General features: G+C 37.1%; 1 protein-coding gene across 3 annotated transcripts in view; it reads left to right on the top strand.

Moving 5' to 3' along the window:
* The window catches only part of LOC130232486 (peroxisome proliferator-activated receptor gamma coactivator 1-alpha-like), an 87,664-nt gene that overhangs the window by 65,299 nt on the left and 4,317 nt on the right, over positions 1-18,048 (top strand). For all 3 annotated transcript variants that reach the window (XM_056462428.1, XM_056462427.1, XM_056462426.1), the window contains exons 9-12: positions 911-1,003; positions 3,768-3,888; positions 10,704-10,825; positions 12,866-13,017. In XM_056462428.1, the coding sequence (XP_056318403.1) occupies positions 911-1,003; positions 3,768-3,888; positions 10,704-10,825; positions 12,866-13,017 (488 nt within the window). The remainder of the gene's footprint in view (positions 1-910; positions 1,004-3,767; positions 3,889-10,703; positions 10,826-12,865; positions 13,018-18,048) is intronic.

Here is an 18,048-nt window from a genome sequence, read left to right as displayed (position 1 = left end):
TAAAGCCAAATCTGGAGCTTATCTAACAAAATAACTTACGATAACAGTCCAAAAACTAGTTCACCCAAATTTATCTATTACAAAAAAATATTAAATACAAATTTTAAACAGAGGAAAAATCAAGAGAAGCAAAAAAAAAGGAAACTTGAGTTGAAATTTTGTAGTTTGTAATTTTTTTATTAGAATATTTTGCTTGAATTTAATTGTATTATCGTTCAATTTCTAAATATGTTTGAGGACTAAAATATAATTTTAATAAATATATTCAAAATTAAATAAAATTTCAAAATGGCGTGTACTCCATGTACTCTGTATATATATATATATATATATATATATATATATATATATATATATATATATATATATATATATATATATATATATATATATATATATAAATTAAGGTAAGGATTATTTTTTTTTTAAATTCTGCCATCACTTACTCAATTTTCACTTGTTGAAAACCTACTTTCATTTCTTTCTTCTGTTGAAAGATGCTGGTTACAGGGACACATTGACTTCCATAGTAGAAAATATTATGCTATGGAAGTCAATAGGTGCCAGCAACCAGCATTCTTCAAAACATCTCCTTTTGTGTTCAACACAAGAAAGAGACTTATAAAGGTTTAAAGGCACATGACGGAGAAGAAATTATGAGCTAATTTTTTTTGTTTTTGGGTGAACTGGATATGCAGTGATGGGTTGCGCTGGAAGGGCATCCGCTGCATAAAACATATGCTGGATAAGTTGGCGGTTCATTCCGCTGTGGCGACCCCAGATTAATAAAGGGAATAAGCCGAAAAGAAAATGAATGAATGAATGAATATAGGCAGTTTAGTATAGTTCAACTTATTTTTATATATATTTTTCAACAAAACAGCTTTCTTCTTCTTTTCTTTCTACGCAGGTCTCCTCGCAACATGGACAAAAGCACTTTCACTCCCAGGATTCATGGAAACCCTCAGTCCCAGTCTCATTCTCTTTTTGGTCGGAGACCCAGGTTATTACACACTCTTCAATATAATCTTATGCTAGATATATGCTGATCTGTGTATATGCAGACCGGTATATGAGACAGACTTAAATAAGTGCTGCAAGAGAATGTACTGTGTCTGCAATACTTTCAGAGTCTGTCCTTATGCAAAGGAAGCAAGTCACTTGCTGACTCTGTCTAATTGATATGATGAGTTATGATGATACATCATTCCAAGGCCTTAACTTTCAGAACTTTTACAATAAAGCTTCCGTTGGCAAGAGCTGCTGGCATTAGGGACCCGCTACCTCCCAGCTACACCTTTTCCCTGATGGTGCTTTAGTCCGCTCGTATTGTGCTTTTTACACCATGTTGCCTCTATTGCAAATGGCTGTAGAAAAAGTTGCACTTTTTGGACGTAAAGTTCAAACTAAGCAAAAAGTAATGGCATGTGAAGTTGTGCTGACAGACACAGCTGCCAAATTTTCTGCCATATTCCCTTAAGAGTCCCGCTATTGGGAGCTGTAACCTTTCGCGATGTAATGAGACATCTTATTAATGTGTTTGTTTGTCTTCGGAGCTAAGAAGAATGGAAAACAGTCTGCTCTGAGCTTGCTGATTCCCAAGGCCACTTGAGCAAAACAGCAAACAATACATCTATGTACTCTGAGAAACATTTTTTGGTTGCTCAGAGGTTGCTATTTCACAGCTCCAACGTTATCAGTTATGTTTTATTTATTTTCAACGGGTTGATTGGGAGCAAAGATGGTCTGCACTCGATAATTTATTAAATAATACAACAGGTGAAAAGAAAAACTCATGTTTCGGCTATGAGCCATTGTAAGTGGAATAAGTGGAATGATTCATTATCTCTTGGTGCTTAAAAACTCATAAGTGTTCATAATCAGTCACAGATCTCATTTTAGTCTTCTTAGGGTCACATCTTAACAATTTGAAAGAAAAAATACACATCAGAAATAAAAATAAAATATCATTCATATGAGTTACAAAACAACAGACAACCCCCCAAAAATTAATAAGAAATGGTTTAAACATTAACAATTTGCATTGGCCTAGCAAGAGTCCTGAACTAAATCCAATTGAGAATCTGTGTAGGGAGCTAAAAATCAGGGGGATGGCAAGAAGGCCCTCCAAACATTAACATATTGCAGTGGCCCAGCCAGAGTCCTGACTTAAATCCACTTGAGAATCTGTGGAGGGAGCTTAAAAAAAGGGTGATGTCAAGGAGATTCTTCAAATACTAACGTTTTTGCAGTGGCCCAGCCAGAGTCCTGACTTAAATCCACTTGAGAATCTGTGGAGGGAGCTTAAAAAAAGGGTGATGTCAAGGAGATTCTCCAAATATTAACGTTTTTGCAGTGGCCCAGCCAGAGTCCTGACTTAAATCCAATTGAGAATCTGTGGAGGGAGCTTAAAAAAAGGGTGATGTCAAGGAGATTCCCCAAATACTAACGTTATTGTAGTGGCCCAGCCAGAGTCCTGACTTAAATCCACTTGAGAATCTGTGGAGGGAGCTTAAAAAAAGGGTGATGTCAAGGAGATTCTCCAAATATTAACATTTTTGCAGTGGCCCAGCCAGAGTCCTGACTTAAATCCACTTGAGAATCTGTGGAGGGAGCTTAAAAAAAGGGTGATGTCAAGGAGATTCTCCAAATATTAACGTTTTTGCAGTGGCCCAGCCAGAGTCCTGACTTAAATCCAATTGAGAATCTGTGGAGGGAGCTTAAAAAAAAGGGTGAAGTCAAGGAGATTCTCCAAATATAAACATTTTTGCAGTGGCCTAGCCAGAGTCCTGACTTAAATCCACTTGAGAATCTGTGGAGGGAGCTTAAAAAAAGGGTGATGTCAAGGAGATTCTCCAAATATAAACATTTTTGCAGTGGCCTAGCCAGAGTCCTGACTTAAATCCAATTGAGAATCTGTGGAGGGAGCTTAAAAAAAGGGTGATGTCAAGGGGATTCTCCAAATATTAACGTTTTTGCAGTGGCCCAGCCAGAGTCCTGACTTAAATCCAATTGAGAATCTGTGGAGGGAGCTAAAAATCAGGGTGATGACAAGGAGACCCTCGAAATACTACCTTTTTGCATTGGCCTAGCAGGAGTCCTCACTTAAATCCATTTGAGAATCTGTGGAGGGAGCTAAAGATCAGGGTGATGGCAAGGAGGCCTAAAAGATTTAGAGCTCATCGCTAAAAAATGAATGGGCAAAATTATTATTAGAGACATGCAAAAAGCTGCTCAGCAATTGTATGAAGTGTTTGCTTGCTGTAATAGCCAATAAAGACTTTTCTATTGATTATTGAGAAGGGTATGAATACATTTGGACATGCCACTTTTTTGTTCAAGCTGAGAAATATTTTTTTTTGTTACAATGATGCCTCTTGTATATCGTCTTATTATCTTTTAGGAGAAGCCTGTGTCATTTCCAGTCAATTGCTGGTTAAATCAAAGTAATTTAAATAAGAATTGCCAGGGGTATGAATAATTTAGGGCTTGAAAATATATTGAAATAATAATATATATATAAATAATAAACAGTTTGATTGGGAAAATGGAAACTGAAGACCTACATTTTATATTTACAATATTTAACTAAAAATGTTACATTTTATTCAACATTTTAGATGTTTTTTGAAACTCTAGAGGAGACACTTGTTATTATTGTAGAGTTTTTCTAAGATAAAACCCTTAGAGAAGCAAGAGACTGCTTTCTGTTCCTTATTTCTTATTGTGTGATTTTTTTCTGCAATGTTTTGTCATTTCAATTCTAGGTATGACAGCTATGAGGAATACCAGCACGAGCGTCTGAAGCGAGAGGAGTATCGACGTGACTATGAGAAACGGGAATGTGAGAGGGCCGAGCAGAGGGAGAGACAACGGCAAAAAGCAATAGTGAGTACGCCCACCTATTTTATTCAATTATTGGATGCTTCTTCAACTACGGACACAGTTATATCCCTGCGGTCGTTTGTTATTAAACTTACAGGTTCCAACTTTTGTTATATAAAGAGGCAGAGAAAACTTTCCTTGAATCTTCTACTCTTCCTTCACAATTAGTTTTTGACTCATTTCTTAGAATTGTGATGCCCGGAGTTGAAGCAGAATCGGTCTTAAAATAGCAAATTGCATCCCTAAGACTGTAGGCTGAAAAATGCTCATGTAAAATAATGAGCATAATCAGAATAAATAATAATAGTATGAGTCAAATATAAAAATCCATCTTTTAAACAACTTTTAAAAACCTTTTTTTAAAATAATAAAACATTTATTATGATTTGCTACATGATTTATTAATAAATTAATAAATAATTAACAATTAAACAATACATTTATGTACTCTGCAAAACATTTTTGTTGCTTTTTTCTGTTTTTTTATCAGTTATGTTTTATTTTCATCGGTTTGATTGGAAGCAAAGATGATCTGCACTCGATAATTGAGCAATACAACAGGTGAAAAGATAACAAATGTTTCCGCTTTGAGCCTTTGTAAGTGTAATGGTTTATTATCTCTTGGTGCTTATAAACACAGCTAAAAATCAGGGTGATGACAAGGAGACCCTCCAAACATAAACATATTGCAGTGGCCCAGACAGATTCTTGACATAAATCCAATTAAGAATCTGTGGAGGGAGCTAAATATCAGGGTGATGATGAAGAGATCCTCCAAACATTAACATATTGCAGTGGCCCTGCCAGAGTCCTGACTTAAATCCAATTGAGAATGTGTGGAGGGAGCTAAAAATCAGAGTGATGACGAAGAGACCCTCCAAACATTAACATATTGCAGTGGCCCAGCCAGAGTCCTGACTTAAATCCAATTGAGAATCTGTGAAGGGAGCTAAAAATCAGGGTGATGATGAAGAGACCCTCCAAACATTAACATATTGCAGTGGCCCAGCCAGAGTCCTGACTTAAATCCAATTGCGAATGTGTGGAGGGAGCTGATAATCAGGGTGATGACAAAGAGACCCTCCAAACATAAACATATTGCAGTGGCCCAGCCAGAGTCCTGACTTAAATCCAATTGAGAATCTGTGGAGGGAGCTAAAAATCAGAGTGATGACAAAGAGACCCTTCAAACATTAACATATTGCAGTGGCCCAGCTAGAGTCCTGACTTAAATCCAATTGAGAATGTGTGGAGTGAGCTAAAAATCAGGGTGATGACGAAGAGAACCTCCAAACATTAACATATTGCAGTGGCCCAGCCAGAGTCCTGACTTAAATCCAATTGAGAATCTGGGAAGGGAGCTAAAAATCAGGGTGATGATGAAGAGACCCTCCAAACATTACCATATTGCAGTGGCCCAGCCAGAGTCCTGCCTTGAATCCAATTGAGAATGTGTGGAGGGAGCTAAAAATCAGGGTGATGACAAAGAGATCCTCCAAACATTAACATATTGCAGTGGCCCAGCCAGATTCCTGACCTAAATCCAATTGAGAATGTATGGAGAGAGCTAAAAATCAGGGTGATGATGAAGAGACCCTCCAAACATTACCATATTGCAGTGGCCCAGCCAGAGTCCTGACTTAAATCCAATTGAGAATGTGTGGAGGGAGCTAAAAATCAAGGTGATGACGAAGAGACCCTCCAAACGTCAACATATTGCAGTGGCCCAGCTAGAGTCCTGACTTAAATCCAATTGAGAATGTGTGGAGGGAGCTAAAAATCAGGGTGATGACGAAGAGACCCTCCAAACATTAACATATTGCAGTGGCCCAGCCAGACTCCTGACTTAAATCCAATTGAGAATATGTGGAGGGAGCTAAAAATCAGGGTGATGACAAGGAGACCCTCCAAACATTAACGTTTTTATAATAATATTATTTATTTTTTACTGAGAACCTTTTAAAAAACAATCACATACAAAAAAATACAAATTAGCTGGAACACCTGAGAGGGCTACTTCATTTTTGCATCTCCTCTGAAGCTCCCCTCGCGCTTCCATCATGTACAATAGCAGACAAAAGTGTTTGCTGAATTGCTGGTTTTGTTGCTGACAGCTGATAAATGCGGTGAGGTTTTAAAGATGACACCCTGAGACTAGCGCTTCATATGAAGCTCTCACATCCTTTGCCCCCCCAAAACCTCTTCTGACAGCTCAGCCGCCACCGCTAGTAATTGTCTCGCTGCCGCTGGAACACGGAGAGAAAAAAAGAAGAAGAAAAAACGTACGCCAGGGCCGAGTCATGCGTGCATTATTTGACGTGTGCATTTATCAGTGAACTGAGTTGGAAAGCCGTCTCATTTCACAGTCTGGTCAGGCACAGCGAGAGAGAACAAAACTGATATTTCATCTCGGAGAAATATGCAAGTGTTGGAAATTAAACTGCTCATTTCGAGCGCGTGCATTTACATACCTTTGATTTGGGGGCGGAGAGGGGGGTCTTATTTCAACTTTTCCCTCGATTGTCTGGTCGAAAGCATTTAGCTGGTGGTGTGATTAATAGAATCCGTCAGTGTTCGGAAACGCCACGGAGATGTTAAAAATACACAACTGGGAGATAAAGAGGAAACGCGTGTAGCCTGAATGATTCAGAGTGGCGTCTTTGCATGAGTTCACTTTTTGACTGAGGGAAAGAGAGAGATGGGATGGCTGAGCGCTTCGAGCTTTCTGTAGGCAAACACAATGATGGAGGCAGAAAAAGCCTGAGAGGAGAACGAATGCACAAGTCCTGCCGGCAGGAGAGAGACCACCACTGAAAAACACCTCCGAGCGTGATAGGGTTCCTCTAAGCTCCTTCAACTGTGGGCATGTTTGGCCCTGTGGGCTTTATTAAATAAACACTCTTACAACACTCATTTAACTAGGCAAATAATAACGTCCAGATATTTAATCCAATAATAATAACGTCTTTCATTTGTTGGGATGACACAATCGCAGTTTCATTTCCAACATGTTTACAATTATATTTTGTGTTTAGCAGCATTCTGGGAAGGAAATCATTTTATAATTAGTATTTAATAATATTTTATTTATTAATTAATTTATTTTCTTTTAGGCTTATTCCCTTTATTCATCAGGGGTCGCCACAGCGGAATGAACCGCCAACTTATCCAGCATATGTTTTACACAGCGGATGCAACAATGAAAATAATGTAAACATCCATACACACTCATTCACACACACTCGTGCACTACGGCCAATTTAGTTTATTCAGTTCACCTATTGCGCATGACTGTGGGGGAAACCGGAGCACCCGGAGGAAACCCACACCAACACAGGTAGAACATGCAAACTCCATACAGAAGTGCCATATGGCCCAGCCGGGACTTGAACCAGCGACCTTCTTGCTGTGTGACACTGAGCCACCATGCCACCCCAGGCTAATAATTCTGCCTGTATAAATGAAAACTATAAAAACCATATAAAATTGTACCAAACAAAATCATAAGAGTCATTATAAGCTCCACAGATCCTCCTACTGAATGAAAATCAATGAAAATATCTTCTGAGGTCAAACTACAACCATAACCAGATTTTTCTTGAACATATAACAATAAGTCTCGCTACAATTTCTTCGAGTGGTGACATTCATAAAATAAAACAAGTCTTTGGGTGGTCTAAACCAGTGTTTCCCAACCCTGTTCCTAGAGGCACACCAACAGTTCATGTTTTGGATGTCTCCTTCATCTGACCCATTAAGGTTTTGGAGTCTCTTCTAATGTTCTGATGAGTTGTTTCAGGTGTGTTTGATTAGGGAGAGAATGAAAATGTGTACTGTTGGTGTGCCTTCAGGAACAGGGTTGGGAAACTCTGGTCTAAACAATACAGCTTTCATCAATCTCCATATATTTAGATGAAAATATAATTACTTTGGAGTTTTTCTGCTGTCGTTGTGACACGGCGATATCATGTATACTCCATTGAATTATGAGCAGCAGATACATATCATAATTTTACCTGTGACTTACAAGAGACCTCTGGTTATTGTGGAGGATCACAAGTATATTTTGTTGCACATAATGGCAGGTACATGAGCATATGAATAAATAATGCCATGTAATAAGGCCCGAGGCTTGTGTTTTGTCTCGAGATTAGCAAACTGAATTAAATATCGCCATTTTATACATTCAGCCTGGTGGGGCCTTCACGGTTTCTCAATCTATGTGCTCTCTCTTGTGTCTCATTTAATAACGGAACATTTGCCTGTGGCTAAAATAGATGATAAACACACACCTGCGTCTGCACATCGCTTGATTATTACAATGTGATCGTTGCTGAGCGGTTTGTGAACATCCAGCATTTCTGTATATGTATGTACTATGTTATTTAGAGGGGGGATTGTATTTGTGTTCAATATATAATTATATTTGTCATGTAAAAAGGGTCATTAATAAAAAGTCAAACTAAAAGCCTTGTTTAGGCTTAACTAAAGGGATAGTTCACGCAGAAATGAAAATGACGTTATAATTTTCTCTGGTTCCAAACCTGAGTTTCTTTCTTCTAACTAAAACAGTAGATAAGATATTAACCATGAGCATCCGTAGTATTTATTTTTCTATACTAAGGATGTCAATGGATGTCTGTTTTCAGCTTTCTTCAAAGTATCTTATTTAGTGTTCAGACCTAAGAAATCAATAAAGGTTTGGAGCCACTTGAAGGTGAGTAAATTCATTTCTTTTTGGGTGAACTATCCTTTTAAGAAGACACGTTGCTTTAATATACTTTTAAAATGTGAAATAAGGCAAAATCCTTAAATCCAGTCAACGTTTAGAAAGGCTGATGTTGAGTGGGCAGATAAAAACACAAATATTATAATCAATATTATAATCTTTTAAAAGCTAGAGTCAAGTTTGGGGCATCAGAACATAAAATTCAGCTATTTAGGGCAGATTTTAAACAGAAAAAAATGGGGGGACTAGTTATTATGCATGCAGCCGAATTTGATCAAGAGTGGAAAACAGTAAGAATTGTGATTGATTTTAATAATTATAATAAAGTATATTCAAGCAGCATCTTTAGTCATGTTTCACAGCTAAGACTGCAAAAAATATACGCCGGCCACTTTATTAGGTACACCTGTCCAACTGCTCGTTAACGCAAATTTCTAATCAGCCAATCACATGGCAGCACCTCAATGCATTTAGGCATGTAGACATGGTCAAGACGATCTGCTGCAGTTCAAACTGAGCATCAGAATGGGGAAGAAGGCACGGGCTCACTAAAAGTGGACAATAGAAGATTGGAAAAACGTTGCCTGATGAGTCTCTATTTCTGCTGCAACATTTGCATGGTATGGTCAGAATTTTGGCATTAACAACATGAAAGCATGGATCCATCCTTCCTTGTATCAACGGTTCATGCTGGTGGGGGTGGTGTAATGGTGTGGGGGATATGGGTCACTTTGGGCTCATTAGTACCAATTGAGCATCGTGTCAACGCCACAGCCTACCTGAGTATTGTTGCTGACCATGTCCATCCCTTTATGACCACAGTGTACCCATCTTCTGATGGCTACTTCCAGCAGGATAACACACCATGTCATAAAGCACGAATCATCTCAGACTGGTCTTTTGAACTTGACAATGAGTTCACTGTACTCAAATGGCCTCAACAGTCACCAGAGCTCAATCCAATAGAGCATACTTAAATTAAGAGAACTTACTTAAATTGAGCTGAAATAACACAATTAGTAAAGTTTATTTATAAACTAATTTCGAGAGGATCACATGATTAATATTGAACACGGCTGGTTCTGCATAAGCTTTGTATGATCCACCAATCAGACGATTCCTAAAACCACTATAAAGAGCCAGGGTTTCTCACTAGTCATCTTTGATTTGATGAATCTCCCCCCTTCCACCCCTACTCCTCCAACTTTCTCTTCATAGGGTGGCACGGTGGTCCAGTGGTTAGCACTGTTGCCTCACAGCAAGAACGTCACCGGTTCTAGTCCTTTAACAGGACGGCTGTTGTTTCTGTGCAAAGTTAGCATGTTCTTCCAGTGGGTTTCCCCCGGGTTTTCCGTTTCCTCCCACATTCCTAAAACATGCACTACAAGTGAATTGATCAATCTAAATTTAGCACTACAGTCAAACTCTCATCCAGCAGCACATCTCTTCATAGCAATCCTTTTCTGTCATCAAGGAGGGAGTTCTCGAGACCTACCTGAGCTCAAACTCCCCTCTCGCCCTGCAAACGGGAGGGAGCCCAGAGCTCAAGGACCTTTTGAGCTCAGGGCTCTCTCCCGAGACAGCATGCCAAACTTGCTTATAATCAATCATCAGCTAAGTGTGAACTCTTGAATTGAGTGTTTTTGGGGGGGACTATTTAATTGGTGTATTCTCAATCCACTTAAAATTGTAAAATCCAACAAGTTAACTTAATTCCTTCATGTTGTCCCAACTCAAATTGATTATGTGGAACCCAGCATTATTTAGTGAGTAGCATATGATGCACAATCCCACAGATAGTCCCCAGTGAAAGAGAAAACGGCCTTTCTTACTTCTTGTCCTCATATACAGTACACACACACACACACACACACACACTCACACACACACTGAAAAGAGAGTGAAAAAGATAAAGGCTAGTCCTGCAGCCATTTCCTCCAGACTGTTCTTGGCTTTCCCACAGTGGTGGATGTTAATTACAGTGGCGGGGTGAGGTTGAGAGAAGTCAAGGAGAGGGGGAAGAGGAAGAAAGCAAAGCAGAACAGTGTGTTAAACTAATCTCTTCTCTCTGCTTCCCCTTTGTGCGCAGGAGGAGAGGCGAGTGGTGTATGTGGGACGTCTTCGCGCCGACAGCACACGCACCGAGCTCAAACGCCGCTTTGAAGTCTTCGGCGAGATTGAGGAGAGCACAGTCAACCTGAGACATGACGGGTGAGACCGCGGGCTCATGTCTGTGTGCTTTTCTGGAGTGTGTGTGTGTGTGTGTTTGTATTTCAGATGGATAAAGTCGGCACTGTATTTTTCACAGCAGGGAAGGAATCTTCTAAATCTAGTTAATTTGGACTTTTTGTTGACTAAATTGACTTTATTTTTTCAGAGTATTGAAGAGAGTTCATCACGCCTCAAAGAATAAAACTGCCTCAAGTAGTTATGAGTTATGGTTATGGGTTTTTCTTTTTGTTGAACACAAAAGAAGATATTTTGAAAAATGTTGAAAACCTGTAACCATTGACTTCCAAAGTATTTGTTTTTTTAATCTTTATTAGAAATCAATGGGTACAGGTTTCTAACATTTGTCAAAATATATTCTCTTGTGTTAGTTGGAAGAACGATAACCATAAAGGTTTTACACTAGTTCATTTGGACTTATTGTTGACTAAATTGACTTCATTTTATCGTAGTAATAAAAGGGATAGTTCATCACCCCTCAAAGAAAAACAACTCCCTCAAGTGGTTTTGAGTTATGGTTATAAGTTTAGTTTTTTTCTTTTTGTTGATCACAAAAGAAGATATTTTGAAAAATGTTGGGAACCTGTAACCATTGACTTTCATAGTGTTTGTTTTTTTTTCCTTCAGTGGAAGTCAATGGTTACAGGTTTTAATTTGATATATATATATATATATATATATATATATATATATATATATATATATATATATATATATATATATATATATATATATATTGTATTGTTTTATCGTAGTATTAAAGAGATACTTCACCCCCCCCCCCCCCCTCAAAAAAAAGAATAAAACTCCCTCTAGTGCTTATGAGTTATGGTTATGAGTTTTTTTTTTTTGTTGAACACAAAAGAAGAGATTTTAAAAAATGTAGGAAACCTGTAACCATTGACTTCTATAGTATTTTTTTTCCTTCAATGGAAGTCAATAGTTACAGGTTTTAATTTTATATATATATATATATATATATATATATATATATATATATATATATATATATATATATATATATATATATATATATATATATATATATATATATTGTATTGTGTTAATTGGAAGAAAGAAACCATAAAGGTTTGAAGCTAGTTAACTTGGAATTTTTGTTGACTAAATTGACTTTTATTTTATCGTTGTATTAAAAAGATAGTTTGTTGAACAAAAAAGAAGATATTTTGAAAAATGTAGGAAACCTGTAACCATTGACTTCTATAGTATTTTTTTCCTTCAATGGAAGTCAATGGTTACAGGTTTCTAACATTTTTCAAAAAGATATTCTATTGTGTTAGATGGAGGAAAAGAAAGCCAAAAAGGTTTTTAATCTAGTTAATTTGGACTTTTTGTTGACTAAATTGACTTTATTTTATCAGAGTATTGAAGAGATAGTTCATCAAGAGGTTTTGAGTCATTGTTATGAGGTTCTCTTTTTGTTAAACACAAAAGAAGAAATTTTGGAAAACGTTGAAAACCTGTAACCATTGATTTCTATAGTATTTGTTTTTTCCTTCAATGGAAGTCAATGGTTACAGGTTTCCAACGTTTTTCAAAATATATTCTCTTGTATTAGATTGAAGAAAGAAACCCATAAAGGTTTGATAGTCAAATAGTCATCTTGTAAAATTCTATACATATTGTAAAATTTATCGCAGAAATCTAAATATCGCAATGTTTGTGTTTTTTGTTTTTGTTTTTGTTTTTGTTTTTGTTTTTGTTTTTGTTTTGTTTTTGTTTTTGTTTTTTGTTTTTGTTTTTATTTCAGCCAACCAGTCAATTTCTATTGGGCAAGTCCCGCCTTGATATAATATCACAACCGCAATAGCAGCCATTCATGCTGACTTGCACTGCTTCTGAATGCGCATCCAGCATCTGTCACAGACATATTTAAATACAAATAGGATTATCCTGCAACAAAAAAAGCAGGAAGTCATATTCAGCAAGCTGATTTAACGATACACACCTAGTTCCTGCACTCTTGATGACTGATGCTTCATTTTCTGTTTTTCAATGCAGGGATAACTTTGGCTTCATCACCTACCGCTACACTTGTGATGCTCTCGCTGCCCTTGAGAATGGGCACACTTTGCGCAGGTCGAACGAACCTCACTTTGAGCTCTGCCTTGGTGGACAAAAGCAGTACAGCAAATCCAATTACACAGACTTGGGTAAGTACACAGGCTGTCTCCTGACCCTACAAGACTCCTACTTTATATTATGTGGCCTTAAAGGGATAGTTCATCCAAAAATGACATTTTTGGCGTCATTTAATAACTCTTAGTTTGAGTTTCTTTTTTTTTTTTTTTGGTTACACTTTATTTGTTCTGTCTTTTCCTCTTAGCAGCAATAATGATGACTGGAAACTTTATTGAAACGAAACAAGCTGTTCACTGATTGTATACTGAAAACAGGAGCAAACTCTGAACACACACTGGGCACTATCATACACCCAGCGCAATAAGACGCAAGATGTGTGTGGTGCTATTTGTTGCTATTTTCAGACCAACGCGACTGTAATTTTCACGTTTTGCGCCATGTTGTTTAAATAGTAAATCCATGGGTGTGCTAGTCTGAAAAGGAGGTGTGTTAAGCGCTTTTTTCAGTTTATTCATGACAATTTGCGTTAGTAAATTAATATAATTGTCAATATTATTTATTATATGCATATTTATATTTGTTTTAATAAAAACGAGTTTAGATTTGTCCACCTGTCGGGTTTTGGAGACGTCTGCATCACCATTTGGGGCATAAGAATAGGACGTGTGTTTGGATATAACTCAGTTTTTTGACCACACTTCATTATTATTGTTCATTTATTCGTTTGCTGGAAATTAGAACTGAATTTAGAAATAGATTTGAAACAAATATTTATGCTACAACTTTAACAAACAAAGTTAAACATGTAGGCTAATGGATGTCTTCAGTGGAGTGCGTATAACACTGTGTCCTTATGCACCAAAGTAAAGGAGTAAAGAGTTAAAGTAAAGTAAAGTGAAAGTAAAGAGGCCGAATGGAGGAGGCTCGTTCTTTATCCTCGCACTGCAGATGGTCTGTTTAACGGTTTAGTGTTCAGTTATTACACTTACAAAGTCCGTCATGAAAATAGCAAATGCACCATGGCCTGACGCAACTGACTCTTAAAGGGAATAGGAGATGAGACTCTGATTGGTTTGATACACATTATGCTCAAAACACACCCATAACTTATTAAGAGAATAAACACAAACCTGTTAGACTATGTGCTGGGGCTCAAACCATATTTTCCCTTCCTTAAAAGAGCAAAATTGGATTCGGACACGCTATTAATGCGCTCTTAATGCCATGCGCTTTAGACTTTGCGCCTAGATCATTAAAATAGAGCCCCTTGAGTCAATTGCAGATAATTACAGGCATGCTCTCGGTAACGCTAAGCATCATAGGAATTCAATTCTTAAAGCAGAACAGCATATATAAAAGTCAAGGTAATTATTCCATATTATAACTATAAAACATTACATAACAAACTACAGGAGAGGGCAAATCCTTTCAGCAGGATAGCGCTCCTTCTCATACTTCAGCCTTCAAATCAAAGTTCCTGAAGCAAAGTAGGTCAAGGTACTCCAGGATTGGCCAGCCCAGTCACCATATATAAACATTATTGAGCATGTCTGGGGTATGATGAAGGAGGAGGTATTGAAGATAAATCCAAAGAATCTTGATGAACTCTGGGAGTCCTGCAAGAATGTAGTGTATAATTGTATGATCCAATATTAGACTCTTAAAGGGATAGTTCACCCTAAAATTTTAATTTACTCAATATTTACTTTCCCTTTAAAAGGGGCTCCAGACATGTATTACATTTATCTCCTTTTTCTGTTGAACACAATATATATTTTGAAGAATGTTGAATACTGGGACTGTGGTAAAGGATGACAGAATTCTCTTTTTTGGGGGTGTGAACCAGTCCTTTAAGAATCCAAAAAGCAACTTCTTTAGCTTGTGTATGGTTGTCATGTTTTAAGTACGTACATAGAGTGAGCGATTTATTGTCAGTAAAACGGCAACCCAAAAGGGCAAAAGCTGCACCATTATACTCTTTCCTTATGCATAGTCAGAATTCTTTATCTAGTATTTCTGCGTTCCCCACGGGCATGTACTGCGGCCCTGGCTGGTTTGTGTGAGATGTGAAAACAGTCAGGACGGGGTAGGAGAGGAAGGTCAGGTCCCATCAGCCTGCTGTTGTGCCGCTGGGATGTTGAAGAGCAGCAGGACCTCACCATGACACTGATGAGTGAGCAGCCTGCAGATCCAGACCCGCTCAAAGAGACAAATGAGGAGGAAAAGCTCTGTCAGATTCATCTACAGCTTCATCTCCATCCGCTCCAGTATAATACCCATGCTTTTTAAAGAAGGGTGTAGTTTCACAAGGTTTTGATTTTGATTTTTGCTAGAAGCATTAGTTAGAACTGCGTAAACCAGCCTTGACCAACATTTTAGTGCATGCAATTCTGTGCATTACAGTAATAAAAAAATATATGACTGCATTAATTACAATGCTGTGCCAAGCTGGTTTATGCAGGTCTAACAGGTGTATTTATTAAAATATATTATTATGCATCATATAATTTATTAATGATCTATATTATGTCCTTTTGATGCTTTATTCATTATCTTTAGCATTTCTATTTAGCTTTATTCTTTTATTTATTTCAGATTTAATTATTTTTGTCCTTAATTTTTCTTTTGCAATTAACAAATGATTTTTAATAGATTTTTTAATAGATACAAAATAAAAAATGTTTTTAAACTAGAATAAAATGAACAATTAAGCACATAAAGTGACTATAGCTTGTATGAAAACTAAAACAATTCAATTTAAAGTATTCATAAATTCTATAATAGTATATAAATGATGCTAAAACCTTTCTTTTAGTTTCAGATGCATGTATTTTAGTAGAGTTTAGTCATCCCCTCACCCTCTTCTTCAGGCTTTTACACACCCATGCCTTCTTTTCATATGCACTATATGCCCTCTGTCCAGGATTACCAAGGTGACAATCTAGATCAGATTCATGGATCTTACCAGTGACAAATTCCTCTGTAAAATGTTATGGGGCTTTCCCCCCATGATGCCCCTGATAGGATTGTGGCTGTAATAGGCAATCATCATCTCAGGCCAAAGGGGGGAAAAGTGTCTTTTTTTGTGGGGGGGGAAGGGATGCAGAGATACTGTAGGAGGAGAAGGAATTGAATCCTGAGGGCAGCGTCTCTTTGCATCTCGTGCAATGTGAGATGTTATAACAGGAAAAATGAAACGGCCTTCGATATTTAGTGGATGCACATTTATTTTGCGCTGAATGTGAGGTCAGGGATGTGTGATGCAGAGGACGCTGGGATGATCCGTCTCTCTGCGTGGCGTTGATGGTGCTGAGGGTCAATGGAAAGGAACAAGAGCACTTTCCCTCAAATAATGAGGACATTAGCTTGTATTTCAGGGGATCAGGGTAAGGCCAGAGGTATTCAGGCCAAAGGTGAAGACAGAAGCTTTGGTTATGAGGCCTTGTTGAATAAAACAACAGAAACCATCAAAGATTTTGTAGAATGGTTTTAATGGAAATGACTTTGGTTTTAATGGAAACTGTAATGGCTCTTTTGCGTTTCTATTGTTAATTTTGCCTTACTGTATATTGGGGGCGTGTTAAAACCAATATATCCTAATTGAATATCTTCCAAAACACATTAAAAACATTCAAATATACTGGTTCTAATGGTTAAACTTGGATAGTGTGCAATGTTATATTGTAGTAGAAACCACTTGAACTTCTGTGATGGTTTCAATTTATTTTTTCAGCGTTGCCTTTTATTATTATTTTAGCATGTTTAATATTGCCATGTTAGTCCAAGCTGGGTTTTGCTGGTCTGACTGGTACCTCTAGCAAATAATTCTAGTCATATTGAAAATTCTTGACTATAGTGAATTAATAAGAAGCTGTTTCTGGATCAGTTTTATCAGTAAACGCAGAAGCTTTGGTTAAGTCCATATATCTGTTGAATAACACAACAGAAGACAAAATATGTAAAGGTTTTAATGGTTAGAATGGAAATTACTTTGGTTTTAATGGAAACTGCAATGGTCCTTTTGGGTTTTAAACTGGTCATTTTTTATGTCTTATATTGGTGGCATGTTAAAACCCATATATCCTAATGGAATATGTCCCAAAACACATTAAAAACAATTGAAATGTGCTGGTTTAAATAGTTAGAATTTGATGGTCGTTGCCTTTTATTATTATTTTAGCATGTTTAATACTGCCATGTTAGTCCAAGCTGGGTTTTGCTGGTCTGACTGGTACCTCTAGCCAATAATTCTAGTAATACTATTGAAAATACTTGACTATAGTGAATTAATAAGAAGCTGTTTCTGGATCAGTTTTATCAGTAAACGTAGAAGCTTTGGTTAAGTCCATATAGCTGTTGAATAAAACAACATCAGCCAGAAATTGTAAAGGTTTTAATGGTTAGAATGGAAATTACTTTGGTTTTAATGGAAACTGCAATGGTCCTTTTAGGTTTTCTACTGGTCATTTTTCATGTCTTATATTGGTGGCATGTTAAAACTAATATATCCTAATGGAAAATGTGCCAAAAAAACATTAAAATGTGCTGGTTTAAAGTGTTAAAATTTGATGGTCGTTGCCTTTTATTATTATTTTAGCATACTTAATATTGCCATGTTGGTCCAAGCTGGATTCTGTTGGTCCAGTGATAATACTGGACTGGAGTGAATGAATCTGAAGCTGTTTCTGAATCCGTTTGATCAGAGGTGATCTGTCTTGGTGGCATTAATGTAGCTGCAGGTCAATGGAAAAGAACAAAAGCACTTTCCCTCAAATACTGAGGACATTAGGTTGTATTTCAGAGGATCAGGGTAAGGCTAGAGGTATTCATGCCAAAGGTGAACACAGAAGCTTTGGGTTAGACCCGTGTCCCTGTTGAATAAAACAACAGAAACCATCAAAGAATTTGTAGAGTGGTTTTAATGGTTATAATGGAAATTACTTTGGTTTTAATGGAAGCCGTAATGGTGCTTTTAGGTTCCTTCTGGTAATTCTTTTGCCTTATATTGAACATGCCACAAGTTAATACCAATAAATGCTAATGGAAAATGTCACCATTAAAAACTATTTAAATGTTCTGGTTTTAATGGTTGAAATTTGATG

This window comes from Danio aesculapii, chromosome 7 (genome assembly GCF_903798145.1).
Source record: "Danio aesculapii chromosome 7, fDanAes4.1, whole genome shotgun sequence".
NCBI classification, from domain to species: Eukaryota; Metazoa; Chordata; class Actinopteri; order Cypriniformes; family Danionidae; genus Danio; species Danio aesculapii.
The sequence above is the reverse complement of the archived record's forward strand: the minus strand, read 5'-3'. Positions and strand labels throughout refer to the sequence as shown.